Below are 13,254 nucleotides of genomic sequence, written 5' to 3'. Positions count from 1 at the left end.
GATGGGGAGAGTATTTTAGAAATTTGTAGGGCTCTTTTTTTTCTGAGTTAGGCATGAGGATTTAGAATTGTGGAACTAATGTTGTAAACCATGATTGACCAAACACTCCAGCACAGTAGGTGGCAGCATGCATTTGAAACATTTGTTTGCAATACGCCATTATGTCGAAAAAGAAGAAGAAGATGTCCTCTCCAAGTGCCAACAGTTTGAATTTAACTGGCAATGTTATTGTTTAGTTCCAGTCGCACATTTATGACCTTCATATTCTGTCTTTGAAATTAGAGCTAAATACAGATAGATTAATCAACTAATATATACTATTAAATATAAATACACAAAGTTATAAACTAGTTTCAAATGTTGAAAATGTGGTCGATTGCACCTTTTCATGTCGTCATCAAAAAGTGACGGGATTCCCCGGAAATAAGGAGAGTTTCATTTTTTTTTGCAGGTAAACAAAGGTTTGTTTTATACAATTAAAACTATTGCTTCACATGTACATTTTTGGATCTAAACATATATCTGTAAATTAAGACTTTTTCAGTTTGCTTCAATATGTTTATCTTGATGATAATAATGCATTTGCAAGCGTGCTGGCTATATAGCTACCAAACGTTAGTTACGTAACGTAGTTAGCTATATAACGTTAGCTAGCTAACCAATTTACATCACAAGTTACAGAAATAGCCAATGTATATTCCTGTTCACACAGAACTGCGTTGATTGCTGGAAAGAAACATGTCTGGCAGTTTCTATTACGTCATGGTTGGTCATCATGACAACCCAGTCTTTGAAATGGAGTTCTTGCCTGCTGGTAAAGCTGAGTCAAAGGTATATATCTTTACGGTATTCTCAATATAATATATACTCAGCAAAAAAAAATGTCTCCTCACTGTCAACTGCCTCTCACTGTCAACTGTTTACCCCACTCTTCCACCAAGGCACCCTCACCCTCTGATCCAACAGGTCCCAGACGTGCTCAATGGGATTGAGATCCGGGCTCTTCGCTGGCCATGGCAGAACACTGACATTTCTGTCTTGCAGGAAATCACACACAGAATGAGCAGTATGGCTGGTGGCATTATCATGCTGGAGGGTCATATCAGGACGAGCCTGCAGGAAAGGTACCACATAAGGGAGGACGATGTCTTCCCTGTAACGCACAGCGTTGAGATTGCCTGCAATGACAACAAGCTCAGTCCGATGATGCTGTGACACACTGCCCTAGACCATGACGGACCCTCCACCTCCAAATCAATACCGCTCCAGAGTACAGGCCTCAGTGTAACGCTCATTCCTTCGACGACAAATGTGAATCCGACCATCACCACTGGTGAGACAAAACCGCGACTCGCCAGTGAAGAGCACTTTTTGCCAATCCTGCCTGGTCCAGCAACGGTGGCTTTGTGCCCATAGGTGACATTGCCAGTGATGTCTGCTGAAGACCAGGCCTACAAGCCACCAGTCCAGCCTCTCTCAGCCTATTTCAGACAGTCTGAGCACTGATGGAGGGATTATGCATTCCTGGTGTAACTCTGGCAGTTGTTGTTGCCAACCTGTACGTTTCCCGCAGGTGTGATGTTCGGTTGTACTGATCCTGTGCAGGTGTTGTTACACATGGTCTGCAACTGCGAGGATGATCAGATGTCTGTCCTGTCTCCCTGTAGCGCTGTCTTAGGCTTCTCACAGTATGGACATAGCAATGTATTTCCCTGGCCACATCTGCAGTCTTCATGTATCCTTGCAGCATGCCTAAGGCACATTCAAGCAGATGAGCAGGGACCCTGGGTATCTTTTTGTGCTTTTCAGAGTCAGTAGGAAGGTCTCTTTAGTGTCCTAAGTTTAACTGACCTTAATTGCCTACTGTTAGCTGTTAGTGTCTTAACAACCGTTCCATGTTCATTAATTGTTTATGGTTCATTTAACAAGCATGGGAAACAGTGAAGTCATTTTGATTTGTATTAATTATCTTTTAAAGACAGCGTCCTGAAAAAGGGACGTTTCTTTTTTTTTTTAGTTTAGATAGGTCTGTGCTCCTGACAACTGTCTAAATTGGTAGCTAGCTTCATCACTACCTATGTATTGAGATCTCTTATCTACAGCCAGTCAAAATAAGAGGTTACTGTAATGCTCACTCAATTACATAGCTTAAAGCAGATCCAGACGTTTTTTGGGGGGGGGGTCACTGTGTGTTGATCATTTGAAGTAATGTTTGAGAGCAAGTAGACATGTTTTGTGTATTCTTCTGCCTTTTTCATAGGGAAAGAAACACACTTGATATGTCATTGTTTTATCCATTCTGTCTATATGTCAACAGGATGACCACCGGCATCTGAACCAGTTCATTGCACATGCAGCTCTCGACTTGGTGGATGAAAACATGTGGCTGTCTAACAACATGTACCTGAAGACTGTGGACAAGTTCAATGAGTGGTTTGTCTCTGCCTTTGTCACCGCAGGACATATCCTTTTTTGACTACTACCCAAGACCTACACGTAAGTAAGTAGCACTGTCTGAGGCAGAAGAGCCCATAGGACACAATCTGGCCTTAATGGCCATGTACTCTTATAATCTCCACCCGGCACAGCCAGAAGAAGACTGGCCACCCCTCAGAGCCTGGTTTCTCTCTAGGTTTCTTCATGGGTTCCTGCCTTTCTAGGGAGTTTTTCTAGCCACCATGCTTCTACATCTGCATTACTTACTGTTTGGGGTTTTAGGCTGGGTTTCTGTAAAAGCACTTTGTGACATCAGCTGATTTAAAAAGGGCTTTATAAGTACATTTGATTGATTTAACAGGAGCATATCTCCCGTTTCTGTAGCGAGGCAGCTTGATGTACAAGCTCAACCCCTGGACAGGACACTAGTCTATTGCAGGGACATACCCTTAATCCATCTCCTTAATGCTGAGTGCCAAGCAGAGGCATCGGGTCCCATTTTTAGTCTTTGGCATGAATCGACCAGGGATCCAACCTTCCAATCTCAGAGACGAAACTTACCACGGGGCCATTGACACCTATATAGCCCTGGAAACGTTGCAACAAAAAAGTATGGAATAATGTATTCCTGAAATATGTCTACAATTCAACAAATAGTAATTGTTTCCTTGGCCAAAGGGTCCAGAGAAATATGGGTAGTGTCTGTGTTCCATTTTTGTCCCTTAACCAGCTCCATCACATATGAGATTCATCATGCTTCATGATGTACGACAAGAAGACGGAATCAAAAACTTCTTTAATGATGTGTATGATTTATACATTAAGGTGAGTTGCCCTTTTCGTGCAGGTCATATACACCTAACTTAAATTAACATTCTGATGATTGATCATTGTTCAGTAATCTGTGCTCTTTTCCAGTTTGCAATGAATCCTTTTTATGAAACCAATGCTCCAATCCGGTCGACGGCATTTGACAGAAAAGTGCAGTTCCTTGGAAAGAAGCACCTCTTGAGCTAATGAACCAACCTGATTTCTGCACCTTTTTTTACTTTGTTCATCATACACATCATCGGTCTACGATCACCTGTTGGTTGTGTTTTGATAAATTCACTGTATTACTTGCTTTATTCTTACCAACCACAGTATAAAAGACAGCATTGGGAAGTGTTTTATAATGAATTAATGGCATGTGTGAGTGTTACCAGCATTTTGTTGCCTAGTTTGATAATAGTGACATGGTCTCTGAGGTCTAGTTTGATAATAGTGACATGGTCTCTGAGGTCTAGTTTGATAATAGTGACATGGTCTCTTGAGGTCTAGTTTGATAATAGTGTCATGGTCTCTGAGGTCTAGTTTGATAATAGTGACATGGTCTCTGAGGTCTAGTTTGATAATAGTGTCATGGTCTCTTGAGGTCTAGTTTGATAATAGTGACATGGTCTCTTGAGGTCTAGTTTGATAATAGTGACATGGTCTCTTGAGGTCTAGTTTGATAGTGTCATGGTCTCTTGAGGTCTAGTTTGATAATAGTGACATGGTCTCTGAGGTCTAGTTTGATAATAGTGACATGGTCTCTGAGGTCTAGTTTGATAATAGTGGCATGGTCTCTGAGGTCTAGTTTGATAATAGTGACATGGTCTCTTGAGGTCTAGTTTGATAGTGTCATGGTCTCTTGAGGTCTAGTTTGATAATAGTGACATGGTCTCTGAGGTCTAGTTTGATAATAGTGACATGGTCTCTGAGGTCTAGTTTGATAATAGTGACATGGTCTCTGAGGTCTAGTTTGATAACAGTGACATGGTCTCTGAGGTCTAGTTTGATAATAATGACATGGTCTCTGAGGTCTAGTTTGATAACAGTGACATGGTCTCTGAGGTCTAGTTTGATAACAGTGTCATGGTCTCTTGAGGTCTAGTTTGATAAGTGTCATGGTCTCTGAGGTCTAGTTTGATAATAATGACATGGTCTCTGAGGTCTAGTTTGATAACAGTGACATGGTCTCTGAGGTCTAGTTTGATAATAGTGACATGGTCTCTGAGGTCTAGTTTGATAAGTGACATGGTCTCTGAGGTCTAGTTTGATAATAGTGACATGGTCTCTGAGGTCTAGTTTGATAATAGTGACATGGTCTCTGAGGTCTAGTTTGATAATAGTGACATGGTCTCTGAGGTCTAGTTTGATAATAGTGACATGGTCTCTGAGGTCTAGTTTGATAATAGTGACATGGTCTCTGAGGTCTAGTTTGATAATAGTGACATGGTCTCTGAGGTCTAGTTTGATAATAGTGACATGGTCTCTGAGGTCTAGTTTGATAACAGTGACATGGTCTCTTGAGGTCTAGTTTGATAATAGTGACATGGTCTCTGAGGTCTAGTTTGATAATAGTGACATGGTCTCTGAGGTCTAGTTTGATAATAGTGACATGGTCTCTGAGGTCTAGTTTGATAATAGTGACATGGTCTCTGAGGTCTAGTTTGATAATAGTGACATGGTCTCTGAGGTCTAGTTTGATAAGTGACATGGTCTCTGAGGTCTAGTTTGATAATAGTGACATGGTCTCTGAGGTCTAGTTTGATAATAGTGACATGGTCTCTGAGGTCTAGTTTGATAATAGTGACATGGTCTCTTGAGGTCTAGTTTGATAACAGTGACATGGTCTCTGAGGTCTAGTTTGATAATAGTGACATGGTCTCTGAGGTCTAGTTTGATAATAGTGACATGGTCTCTGAGGTCTAGTTTGATAATAGTGACATGGTCTCTTGAGGTCTAGTTTGATAATAGTGACATGGTCTCTGAGGTCTAGTTTGATAATAGTGACATGGTCTCTGAGGTCTAGTTTGATAATAGTGACATGGTCTCTGAGGTCTAGTTTGATAATAGTGTCATGGTCTCTGAGGTCTAGTTTGATAATAGTGACATGGTCTCTGAGGTCTAGTTTGATAATAGTGACATGGTCTCTGAGGTCTAGTTTGATAATAGTGTCATGGTCTCTGAGGTCTAGTTTGATAATAGTGTCATGGTCTCTGAGGTCTAGTTTGATAATAGTGACATGGTCTCTGAGGTCTAGTTTGATAACAGTGACATGGTCTCTGAGGTCTAGTTTGATAATAGTGACATGGTCTCTGAGGTCTAGTTTGATAATAGTGACATGGTCTCTGAGGTCTAGTTTGATAATAGTGACATGGTCTCTGAGGTCTAGTTTGATAATAGTGACATGGTCTCTGAGGTCTAGTTTGATAATAGTGACATGGTCTCTGAGGTCTAGTTTGATAATAGTGTCATGGTCTCTGAGGTCTAGTTTGATAATAGTGACATGGTCTCTGAGGTCTAGTTTGATAATAGTGTCATGGTCTCTGAGGTCTAGTTTGATAATAGTGACATGGTCTCTGAGGTCTAGTTTGATAATAGTGTCATGGTCTCTGAGGTCTAGTTTGATAATAGTGTCATGGTCTCTGAGGTCTAGTTTGATAATAGTGTCATGGTCTCTGAGGTCTAGTTTGATAATAGTGACATGGTCTCTGAGGTCTAGTTTGATAATAGTGTCATGGTCTCTGAGGTCTAGTTTGATAATAGTGACATGGTCTCTGAGGTCTAGTTTGATAATAGTGTCATGGTCTCTGAGGTCTAGTTTGATAATAGTGTCATGGTCTCTGAGGTCTAGTTTTATAATAGTGTCATGGTCTCTGAGGTCTAGTTTGATAATAGTGACATGGTCTCTGAGGTCTAGTTTGATAATAGTGTCATGGTCTCTGAGGTCTAGTTTGATAATAGTGTCATGGTCTCTGAGGTCTAGTTTGATAATAGTGACATGGTCTCTGAGGTCTAGTTTGATAACAGTGACATGGTCTCTGAGGTCTAGTTTGATAATAGTGACATGGTCTCTGAGGTCTAGTTTGATAATAGTGACATGGTCTCTGAGGTCTAGTTTGATAATAGTGACATGGTCTCTTGAGGTCTAGTTTGATAATAGTGTCATGGTCTCTGAGGTCTAGTTTGATAATAGTGACATGGTCTCTGAGGTCTAGTTTGATAACAGTGTCATGGTCTCTGAGGTCTAGTTTGATAATAGTGACATGGTCTCTGAGGTCTAGTTTGATAATAGTGACATGGTCTCTGAGGTCTAGTTTGATAATAGTGACATGGTCTCTGAGGTCTAGTTTGATAATAGTGACATGGTCTCTGAGGTCTAGTTTGATAATAGTGACATGGTCTCTGAGGTCTAGTTTGATAATAGTGACATGGTCTCTGAGGTCTAGTTTGATAATAGTGACATGGTCTCTGAGGTCTAGTTTGATAACAGTGTCATGGTCTCTGAGGTCTAGTTTGATAATAGTGACATGGTCTCTGAGGTCTAGTTTGATAATAGTGACATGGTCTCTGAGGTCTAGTTTGATAACAGTGTCATGGTCTCTGAGGTCTAGTTTGATAATAGTGACATGGTCTCTGAGGTCTAGTTTGATAATAGTGACATGGTCTCTGAGGTCTAGTTTGATAATAGTGACATGGTCTCTGAGGTCTAGTTTGATAATAGTGACATGGTCTCTGAGGTCTAGTTTGATAACAGTGACATGGTCTCTGAGGTCTAGTTTGATAACAGTGACATGGTCTGTATGAGCTAGACCTTGAATGAGCTTGGTTAAAACATGTATATTTATATTTAGTTCTATGTCTTACTGTCCAGATTTTCTAATCAAAACACTTTCCAAATAATTCACTAGCGTGCATGTGTGTGCCTTTGCCATACAAAGTAATGGCAGAACATTTCACTAATCATTGAGCATGTACAAAGACCAGCCGATGCAAACAAACACTCACATTCTGCATGTAATCGATCCTGTATATATGCAATAACATTTCCCAAATGACTTACTGCTGAAGTCTAACTCTTAACTGATATTTTTTTCCCTCCCCTGTAACAGTGGAGACTAAAAACAAACATCTTTAGGAAAGATCATTCATTCAAGGACTGTTTTTATTCAAATAGCATTTTTCAAAACTGAGCAAAGAAAACTGTTCTCAACACTCTATTTTGTGAGGATGTACAGTACTGTAAAATCAATAAGCAATGATTGTTGAAATCAAATGTTACTATTAAAACTATACTCGTGTGTAAGAAAATGAAATTGATCTCCATAAATGTAAAGAAAATACATGTTAGATGAATTAAGATGCCCATAGAAACAAAAACAATGGACAGGTACATACATTAAACATGGTTTATCATATCCACCACCATGACCAAGTTCATAATGTATCACCCATCTGTTAATTACAATTAGCCAAGTTATCAGAACACTGAGATTCTGGAATGGTAAGAACAAGGTTATGTACTACCTTATTGGTAGAGAGCAGAATGTCATGCAGCATAAGAACTCTGCTTTATTCTTTTCATAGTTACAATTTCAGCTCGTCCTGTGCAAGTGTTGAACATTGTGTCCATTGCATAATGATAACGCATTCATTACGGTACGTTGTGCAGATATCGCAAGGCCAGCAAATTCAGCACCAATATTATAGAGTAAGAAATCAAACCTTAACTTCTGCTTAGATTTCCTACTCTCTGTACTATAAAGTAGTGATGCTAGATTAGTGCTTTAACTTTTTCAAATTAAGACTGCATAAATTACTCTGCTTTGTATCAACATTTGTTGTAATAAATATTAATATATGTTTGGATTTTTTTATTTTATTTTGACCTAATCCCATTTAACTCAATTGATGATTAAAAGTGACTTGCTTCTACTGTATCACATTTGGGTGGGATTATATTTACATACGGTCTGCAATATGTTTTGAATGGAATCAATTATGATACTTTCACTGGTAAGGCCGCTCATCTCAACCTTGGTTTCAGTCACAGTGTAAGAAAACCTTTCTACAAAAAAAGGAACTTCTTTCTGGCTGTGTAATATGAACAGGAAGCGATGCTTTGTGAATGTATTTCTGGCAACCACATTGATGGCATAATATAATGTGATATTTTAAGACAATATATATAATTCAAAGATTGCACAGATTTAAATTATAATGCATTTCTTGGTGTAATCTGACAAAAATACTCTTCTTCAAGTACCCGCTTTACATTCAATGAGTCCCAAGACCAACAAACCCATTGGATTATCATCCACGGACACTAGCCAGTGCTTGCTTACCGTACTTGTGGGCATGAGTGTTAATAAATACGCCTGTGTGTCCTCCTAGCTCCAGTTCTTTATAGGTTGTAGCCCCAGTGCTTGACTTGGGCAGGAATACCGGCACCTCAAAATGTTCTACTGCTTGGGCTCCTGTTCCTCTTATAGAATATTAGTTCAAAAGTATTGTGGAGCTCCTGCACCTAAATATAAACAGTACCGGAACCCACAATTAATACTGGCACCTCTTTCAGTCCAAATCAAGCACTGGGCAAGACCTACACGTTGTCAACAGCAGGAAGTGCTGGAGCGGGGCTTTCTGTGGAGGTTGACTGTGTCCGTGGGGATGAGGTGGTCTGCCCTCTCCTCCATGGCCAGCACTCTCCGCACTGCCTCCTCAAAGGCTATGGTTACGTTGGTGGAATCCTTGGCACTGGTCTCATAGTAAGGGTGATTGCCATTTTCCCGACACCACTGTTGGGCATCTTCAGCAGAAACTTGCCGTTCCGACACATCCACCTTGTTCCCCAGCACCACGAAGGGGAACTTCTCAGGCTCCTTGACGTCGGCGTAGTAGATGAACTCCTTCTTCCAGTTGGCCAGGTTGTGGAAGCTCTGGTTGTCATCCACGCTGAAGGTGAGCAGGCAGCAGTCAGAGCCGCGGTAGAAGGGAGTCCTGAGGCTGCGGAAACGCTCCTGTCCGGCCGTGTCCCAGATCTGCATGGTGACCAGACGGCCGTCCACCTCCAGGTCCTTGTTGAGGAACTCCACTCCGATGGTGTGGAAGAGGTGCGTGTCAAACTTGTTGGTGACGTAGCGGTTCATGAGGGAGCTCTTCCCCACACCTCCGTCTCCCAGCAGGATGACTTTCAGCAAGGATGACTTGTTGGCCATGGCTCTTAACAAAACGTGGTCTCTTCCTCTGGAAAATAGGACCTAGGGGACAGGATGTAATGTGTAACTAACAACTGTCACACAATAACCTTCAGGTTTTTCAAATCTGTTTTGTTTCACCTATTTAAAAAAAAAAAAAAGGTATTTTTAGGAGCCAGATTTACCTTTACTACTCAGTGTAGATATTCTGAAACTTAAGAAAAACACTTGAATTGTTAGCACTTTATCTTACAGTGGCATTCACAGCAAATCAACCTCCCACACAAACAGAAAGAAGGGTACTTACCCGTGAATTATTGAAGCCTCCAGTTGGCCAGGATCATGTGCTATGGACATTAGCTGCTTGGTCACATGTGTCTATGTTTCGTGTCGGTCATTATCTTAACCGTGGTCAACATTCAACCAGCTGGAACGAAATGGCAAACAAATGTGTTGATTGAACCTGCAAACATACTATATACAGTACAGTGACTACAACAGCTGTCTGTAACCAGCCTTTTACAAAACATAGCTGCCGATACATAAACTGTCACGTCATAGCTAGCTAACAAGTTACATTTCTCAAGCAATGTTATCTAGAATATGATAGGAACAAATGCCTATTATCCGAGGAATAATGTTTGAAACTTGGCGTGGATAGCTAGCTATAAGAAATAAGGCAAACATACGCCCGCACAACAGTGTGAAGTTGGATGACAGTCGATATTTAGCTACCAAGCTGATTTAGCTCGCGTTGTTACTACCAAACGTAGATGCCACATTTTCTTCTCCTAATGATTAGCCATCAATCCTGCTGAAAACGCTAGCTAAACCATAAGACACTGATAATGGGACTTAATTATTAATTTACCGTTGCCAAGTTTTGAAGAACACATACAACGACTGTGATAGTTTATAGCTTCTTCTTTGTTGTTGTAGCTGTCCCCCTAAGATGGTCTTCAAGAGCAGTTAGCTCGCCTCGCAGCTTCTGGCTCGAACAACATCTGATAACATTAGCCCGTTTCCACTCATGTGACCTAAGAAGTCTCGAAATGTTCTCGAGTCACATCACTCAGTTTCAATTGCAGATTATTTATGATATAATGAATTATAAACAAATACAGCTATACTATTAGCTAAAATTTAGTCATCTCCAGTATTCCATCCAACCTCCAACAGAGACCACGTCTTATTCTTACAGAAACAGCCACCAGAGGACGACAAAACACCCGGTAGATAGTACCAAAACAGAAACCACACGGTAGATAGTACCAAACCAGAAACCACACGGTAGATAGTACCAAACCAGAAAACACCCGGTAGATAGTACCAAACCAGAAAACACCCGGTAGATAGTACCAAACCAGAAACCACACGGTAGATAGTACCAAACCAGAAACCACACGGTAGATAGTACAAAACCAGAAAAATAATCAAATGTATTTATAATGCCCTTTTTACATCAGCTGATGTCACAAAGTGCTGTAGAGAAACCCAGCCTAAAACCACAAATAGCAAGCAATGCAGATGTAGAAACACGGTGGCTAGGAAAAAGTCCCTAGAAAGGCTGGAACCTAGAAAGAAACATAGAGAGGAACCAGGCTCGAGGGGTGGCCAGTCCTCTTCTGGCTGGCACGGGTGGAGATAATAACAGAACATGGCCAAAATGTTCAAACAGCAAGGAGTCATCAGGCCATGTAGTCCTGAGGCATCCTTTTTTGAAAATCTTCCTCTGATTTGCAATCCAAAGGGTCCCAGCTATAACATGTAGTGTTGTTTTGTTAGATAAAATCCTTCTTTATATCCCAAAAAGTCAGTTTAGTTGGCGCCATCGATTTGAGTAATCCACTCGTTCAACATGCAGAGAAAGGAATCCAAAAATCTACCCCTGAACATTGTTAAAACAAGTCAAAATAAGTTTCTATTGACTCCTCAGATACCCTAAAATGTAATCAAACTATAATATACGAATTTCCAATAGTGAGTCCCTGTAGTACAACTCATTATTCTTACTCATATAGGACCAGACCAGAGACCACACGGTAGGACCAGTCCAGACCACATGGTAGGGACCAGACCAGACACCACACGGTAGGACCAGACCAGACATCACACGGTAGGACCAGACCAGACACCACGTGGTGGGACCAAACCAGGCACCACACGGTAGGACCATGGTAAGACCAGACCAGACACCACACATAGGACCAGACCAGACACCACACGGGAGGACCAGACCTGACACCATGTGGTGGGATCAGACCACACGTAGGACCAGACCAGACACCATACGGTAGGACCAAACACCAAATGGTAGGACCAGACACCACATGGTAGGACCAGACACCACATGGTAGGACCAGACCAGACACCACATGGTGGGACCAGACCAGACACCACATGGTAGGACCAGACCAGACACCACATGGTGGGACCAGACCAGACACCACATGGTAGGACCAGACCAGACACCACATGGTAGGACCAGACACCACATGGTGGGACCAGACCAGACACCACACGGTAGAACCAGACCAGACACCACATGGTGGGACCAGACCAGACACCACACGGTAGAACCAGACCAGACACCACATGGTGGGACCAGACCAGACACCACACGGTAGAACCAGACCAGACACCACATGGTGGGACCAGACCAGACACCACACGGTAGAACCAGACCAGACACCACATGGTGGGACCAGACCAGACACCACATGGTAGGACCAGACCAGACACCACATGGTGGGACCAGACCAGACACCACATGTTGGGACCAAACCAGGCACCACACGGTAGATGGGACCAGACCAGACCCCACATGTTGGGACCAAACCAGGCACCACACGGTAGATGGGACCAGACCAGACCAGACCAGACCCCACATGTTGGGACCAGACCAGACACCACATGTTGGGACCAGACCAGACACCACATGGTGGGACCAGACCAGACACCACATGTTGGGACCAAACCAGGCACCACACGGTAGATGGGACCAGACCAGACCCCACACGGTAGATGGGACCAGACCAGACACCACATGTTGGGACCAAACCAGGCACCACACGGTAGATGGGACCAGACCAGACCCCACATGTTGGGACCAAACCAGACACCACATGGTGGGACCAGACCAGACCCCACATGTTGGGACCAAACCAGGCACCACACGGTAGATGGGACCAGACCAGACCCCACATGTTGGGACCAAACCAGACACCACATGGTGGGACCAGACCAGACCCCACATGTTGGGACCAAACCAGACACCACACAGTAGATAGGACCAAACACCAAACGGTAGGACCAAACCTGACACCAGGGAGACTACCAAATCTAGATACCTTTGGTAGAATCTTTGACCAGAGACCATAGGATAGACAAAGTTAAAGATAAAGCATTACCCTGGTAAGTTGTTTACGATAATTTTTTGTGTGAGTGCACAAAAGCTCATTTAAAAAAAAAATTCCTCCATGAACTGTAAGCCCCATAGTTGACATTTTCTGGTAGTTGATTTCATGCCTGTAGGTCTAATCTTTTCATTGTCTGTTGTGGTCTATTTGAGTCCTCCTGGCCAAGTAAATAGCATTCTTCTTTTGCAATGTCCATGTGACACAAACCCTACAAAAGGCTTTTCCACTACTCCAACACTGCTTTTTTTTTTAAAAGTGAACATGTGTGACTTTCTGTGAGAGATTGAGATTGAGGGAACAACAACTTTCTAGCAGCTATGACAAGGTCAAGATTGAAGGTGTGCGAGAGGTTGTGACAGTTTCAGTATACAGGGTCCCATAGAATCAGTGACAAG

The 13,254-nt window shown here is 42.2% G+C and overlaps 2 protein-coding genes across 51 annotated transcripts; one reads left to right on the top strand and one right to left on the bottom strand.

The window, feature by feature from the left end:
* The first annotated feature begins 288 nt into the window (after positions 1 to 288).
* On the top strand, positions 289 to 7,098 carry trappc2 (trafficking protein particle complex subunit 2). 50 transcript variants are annotated; one of them, XM_052492944.1, is made up of 13 exons: positions 3,174 to 3,261; positions 3,355 to 3,716; positions 4,114 to 4,311; positions 4,377 to 4,475; positions 4,507 to 4,737; positions 4,772 to 4,936; positions 4,968 to 5,033; positions 5,068 to 5,166; positions 5,201 to 5,365; positions 5,432 to 5,530; positions 5,861 to 5,893; positions 6,356 to 6,488; positions 6,984 to 7,098. In XM_052492944.1, the coding sequence occupies exons 2-12, from the start codon at positions 3,619 to 3,621 to the stop codon at positions 6,393 to 6,395; spliced, it is 1,293 nt and encodes a 430-aa protein (XP_052348904.1). In that variant the 5' UTR covers positions 3,174 to 3,261; positions 3,355 to 3,618; the 3' UTR covers positions 6,396 to 6,488; positions 6,984 to 7,098. The 50 variants fall into 50 exon arrangements, with proteins under 50 accessions (XP_052348941.1, XP_052348946.1, XP_052348947.1 ...); XM_052492939.1 differs by lacking the exons at positions 5,861 to 5,893; positions 6,356 to 6,488 and adding exons at positions 5,894 to 5,926; positions 6,257 to 6,322 and having other exon boundaries at positions 5,201 to 5,431; positions 5,465 to 5,530; XM_052492942.1 differs by having other exon boundaries at positions 5,201 to 5,431; positions 5,465 to 5,530.
* Positions 7,099 to 7,390: 292 nt separating this feature from the next.
* LOC118366707 (ras-related protein Rab-9A) lies at positions 7,391 to 10,656 on the bottom strand. Its single transcript, XM_035749309.2, has 4 exons — positions 10,312 to 10,656; positions 9,748 to 9,867; positions 9,626 to 9,654; positions 7,391 to 9,503 (listed from the first exon to the last, which is right to left on the bottom strand). The coding sequence occupies exon 4, from the start codon at positions 9,459 to 9,461 to the stop codon at positions 8,856 to 8,858; it is 606 nt and encodes a 201-aa protein (XP_035605202.1). The 5' UTR covers positions 9,462 to 9,503; positions 9,626 to 9,654; positions 9,748 to 9,867; positions 10,312 to 10,656; the 3' UTR covers positions 7,391 to 8,855.
* Between the last annotated feature and the right edge of the window lie 2,598 nt (positions 10,657 to 13,254).

Source organism: Oncorhynchus keta, chromosome 34, assembly GCF_023373465.1.
Source record: "Oncorhynchus keta strain PuntledgeMale-10-30-2019 chromosome 34, Oket_V2, whole genome shotgun sequence".
In the NCBI taxonomy this organism is placed as follows: domain Eukaryota; kingdom Metazoa; phylum Chordata; class Actinopteri; order Salmoniformes; family Salmonidae; genus Oncorhynchus; species Oncorhynchus keta.
Note: the sequence above shows the minus strand (reverse complement) of the source record. Positions and strands in the feature narration are given on the sequence as shown.

What these genes read in the sequence shown, in the direction of transcription:
- trappc2 (XM_052492936.1), top strand. Translation starts at nt 3,619, where the DNA reads ATGGCATGTGTGAGTGTTACCAGCATTTTGTTGCCTAGTTTGATAATA. An exon ending in ATAGTGACATGGTCTCTGAG is followed by an intron (nt 4,937 to 4,967) that starts GTCTAGTTTGAT and finishes ATGGTCTCTGAG; the next exon opens with GTCTAGTTTGATAATAGTGA. An exon ending in ATAGTGTCATGGTCTCTGAG is followed by an intron (nt 5,729 to 6,256) that starts GTCTAGTTTGAT and finishes ATGGTCTCTGAG; the next exon opens with GTCTAGTTTGATAACAGTGA.
- LOC118366707 (XM_035749309.2), bottom strand. Translation starts at nt 9,461, where the DNA reads ATGGCCAACAAGTCATCCTTGCTGAAAGTCATCCTGCTGGGAGACGGA.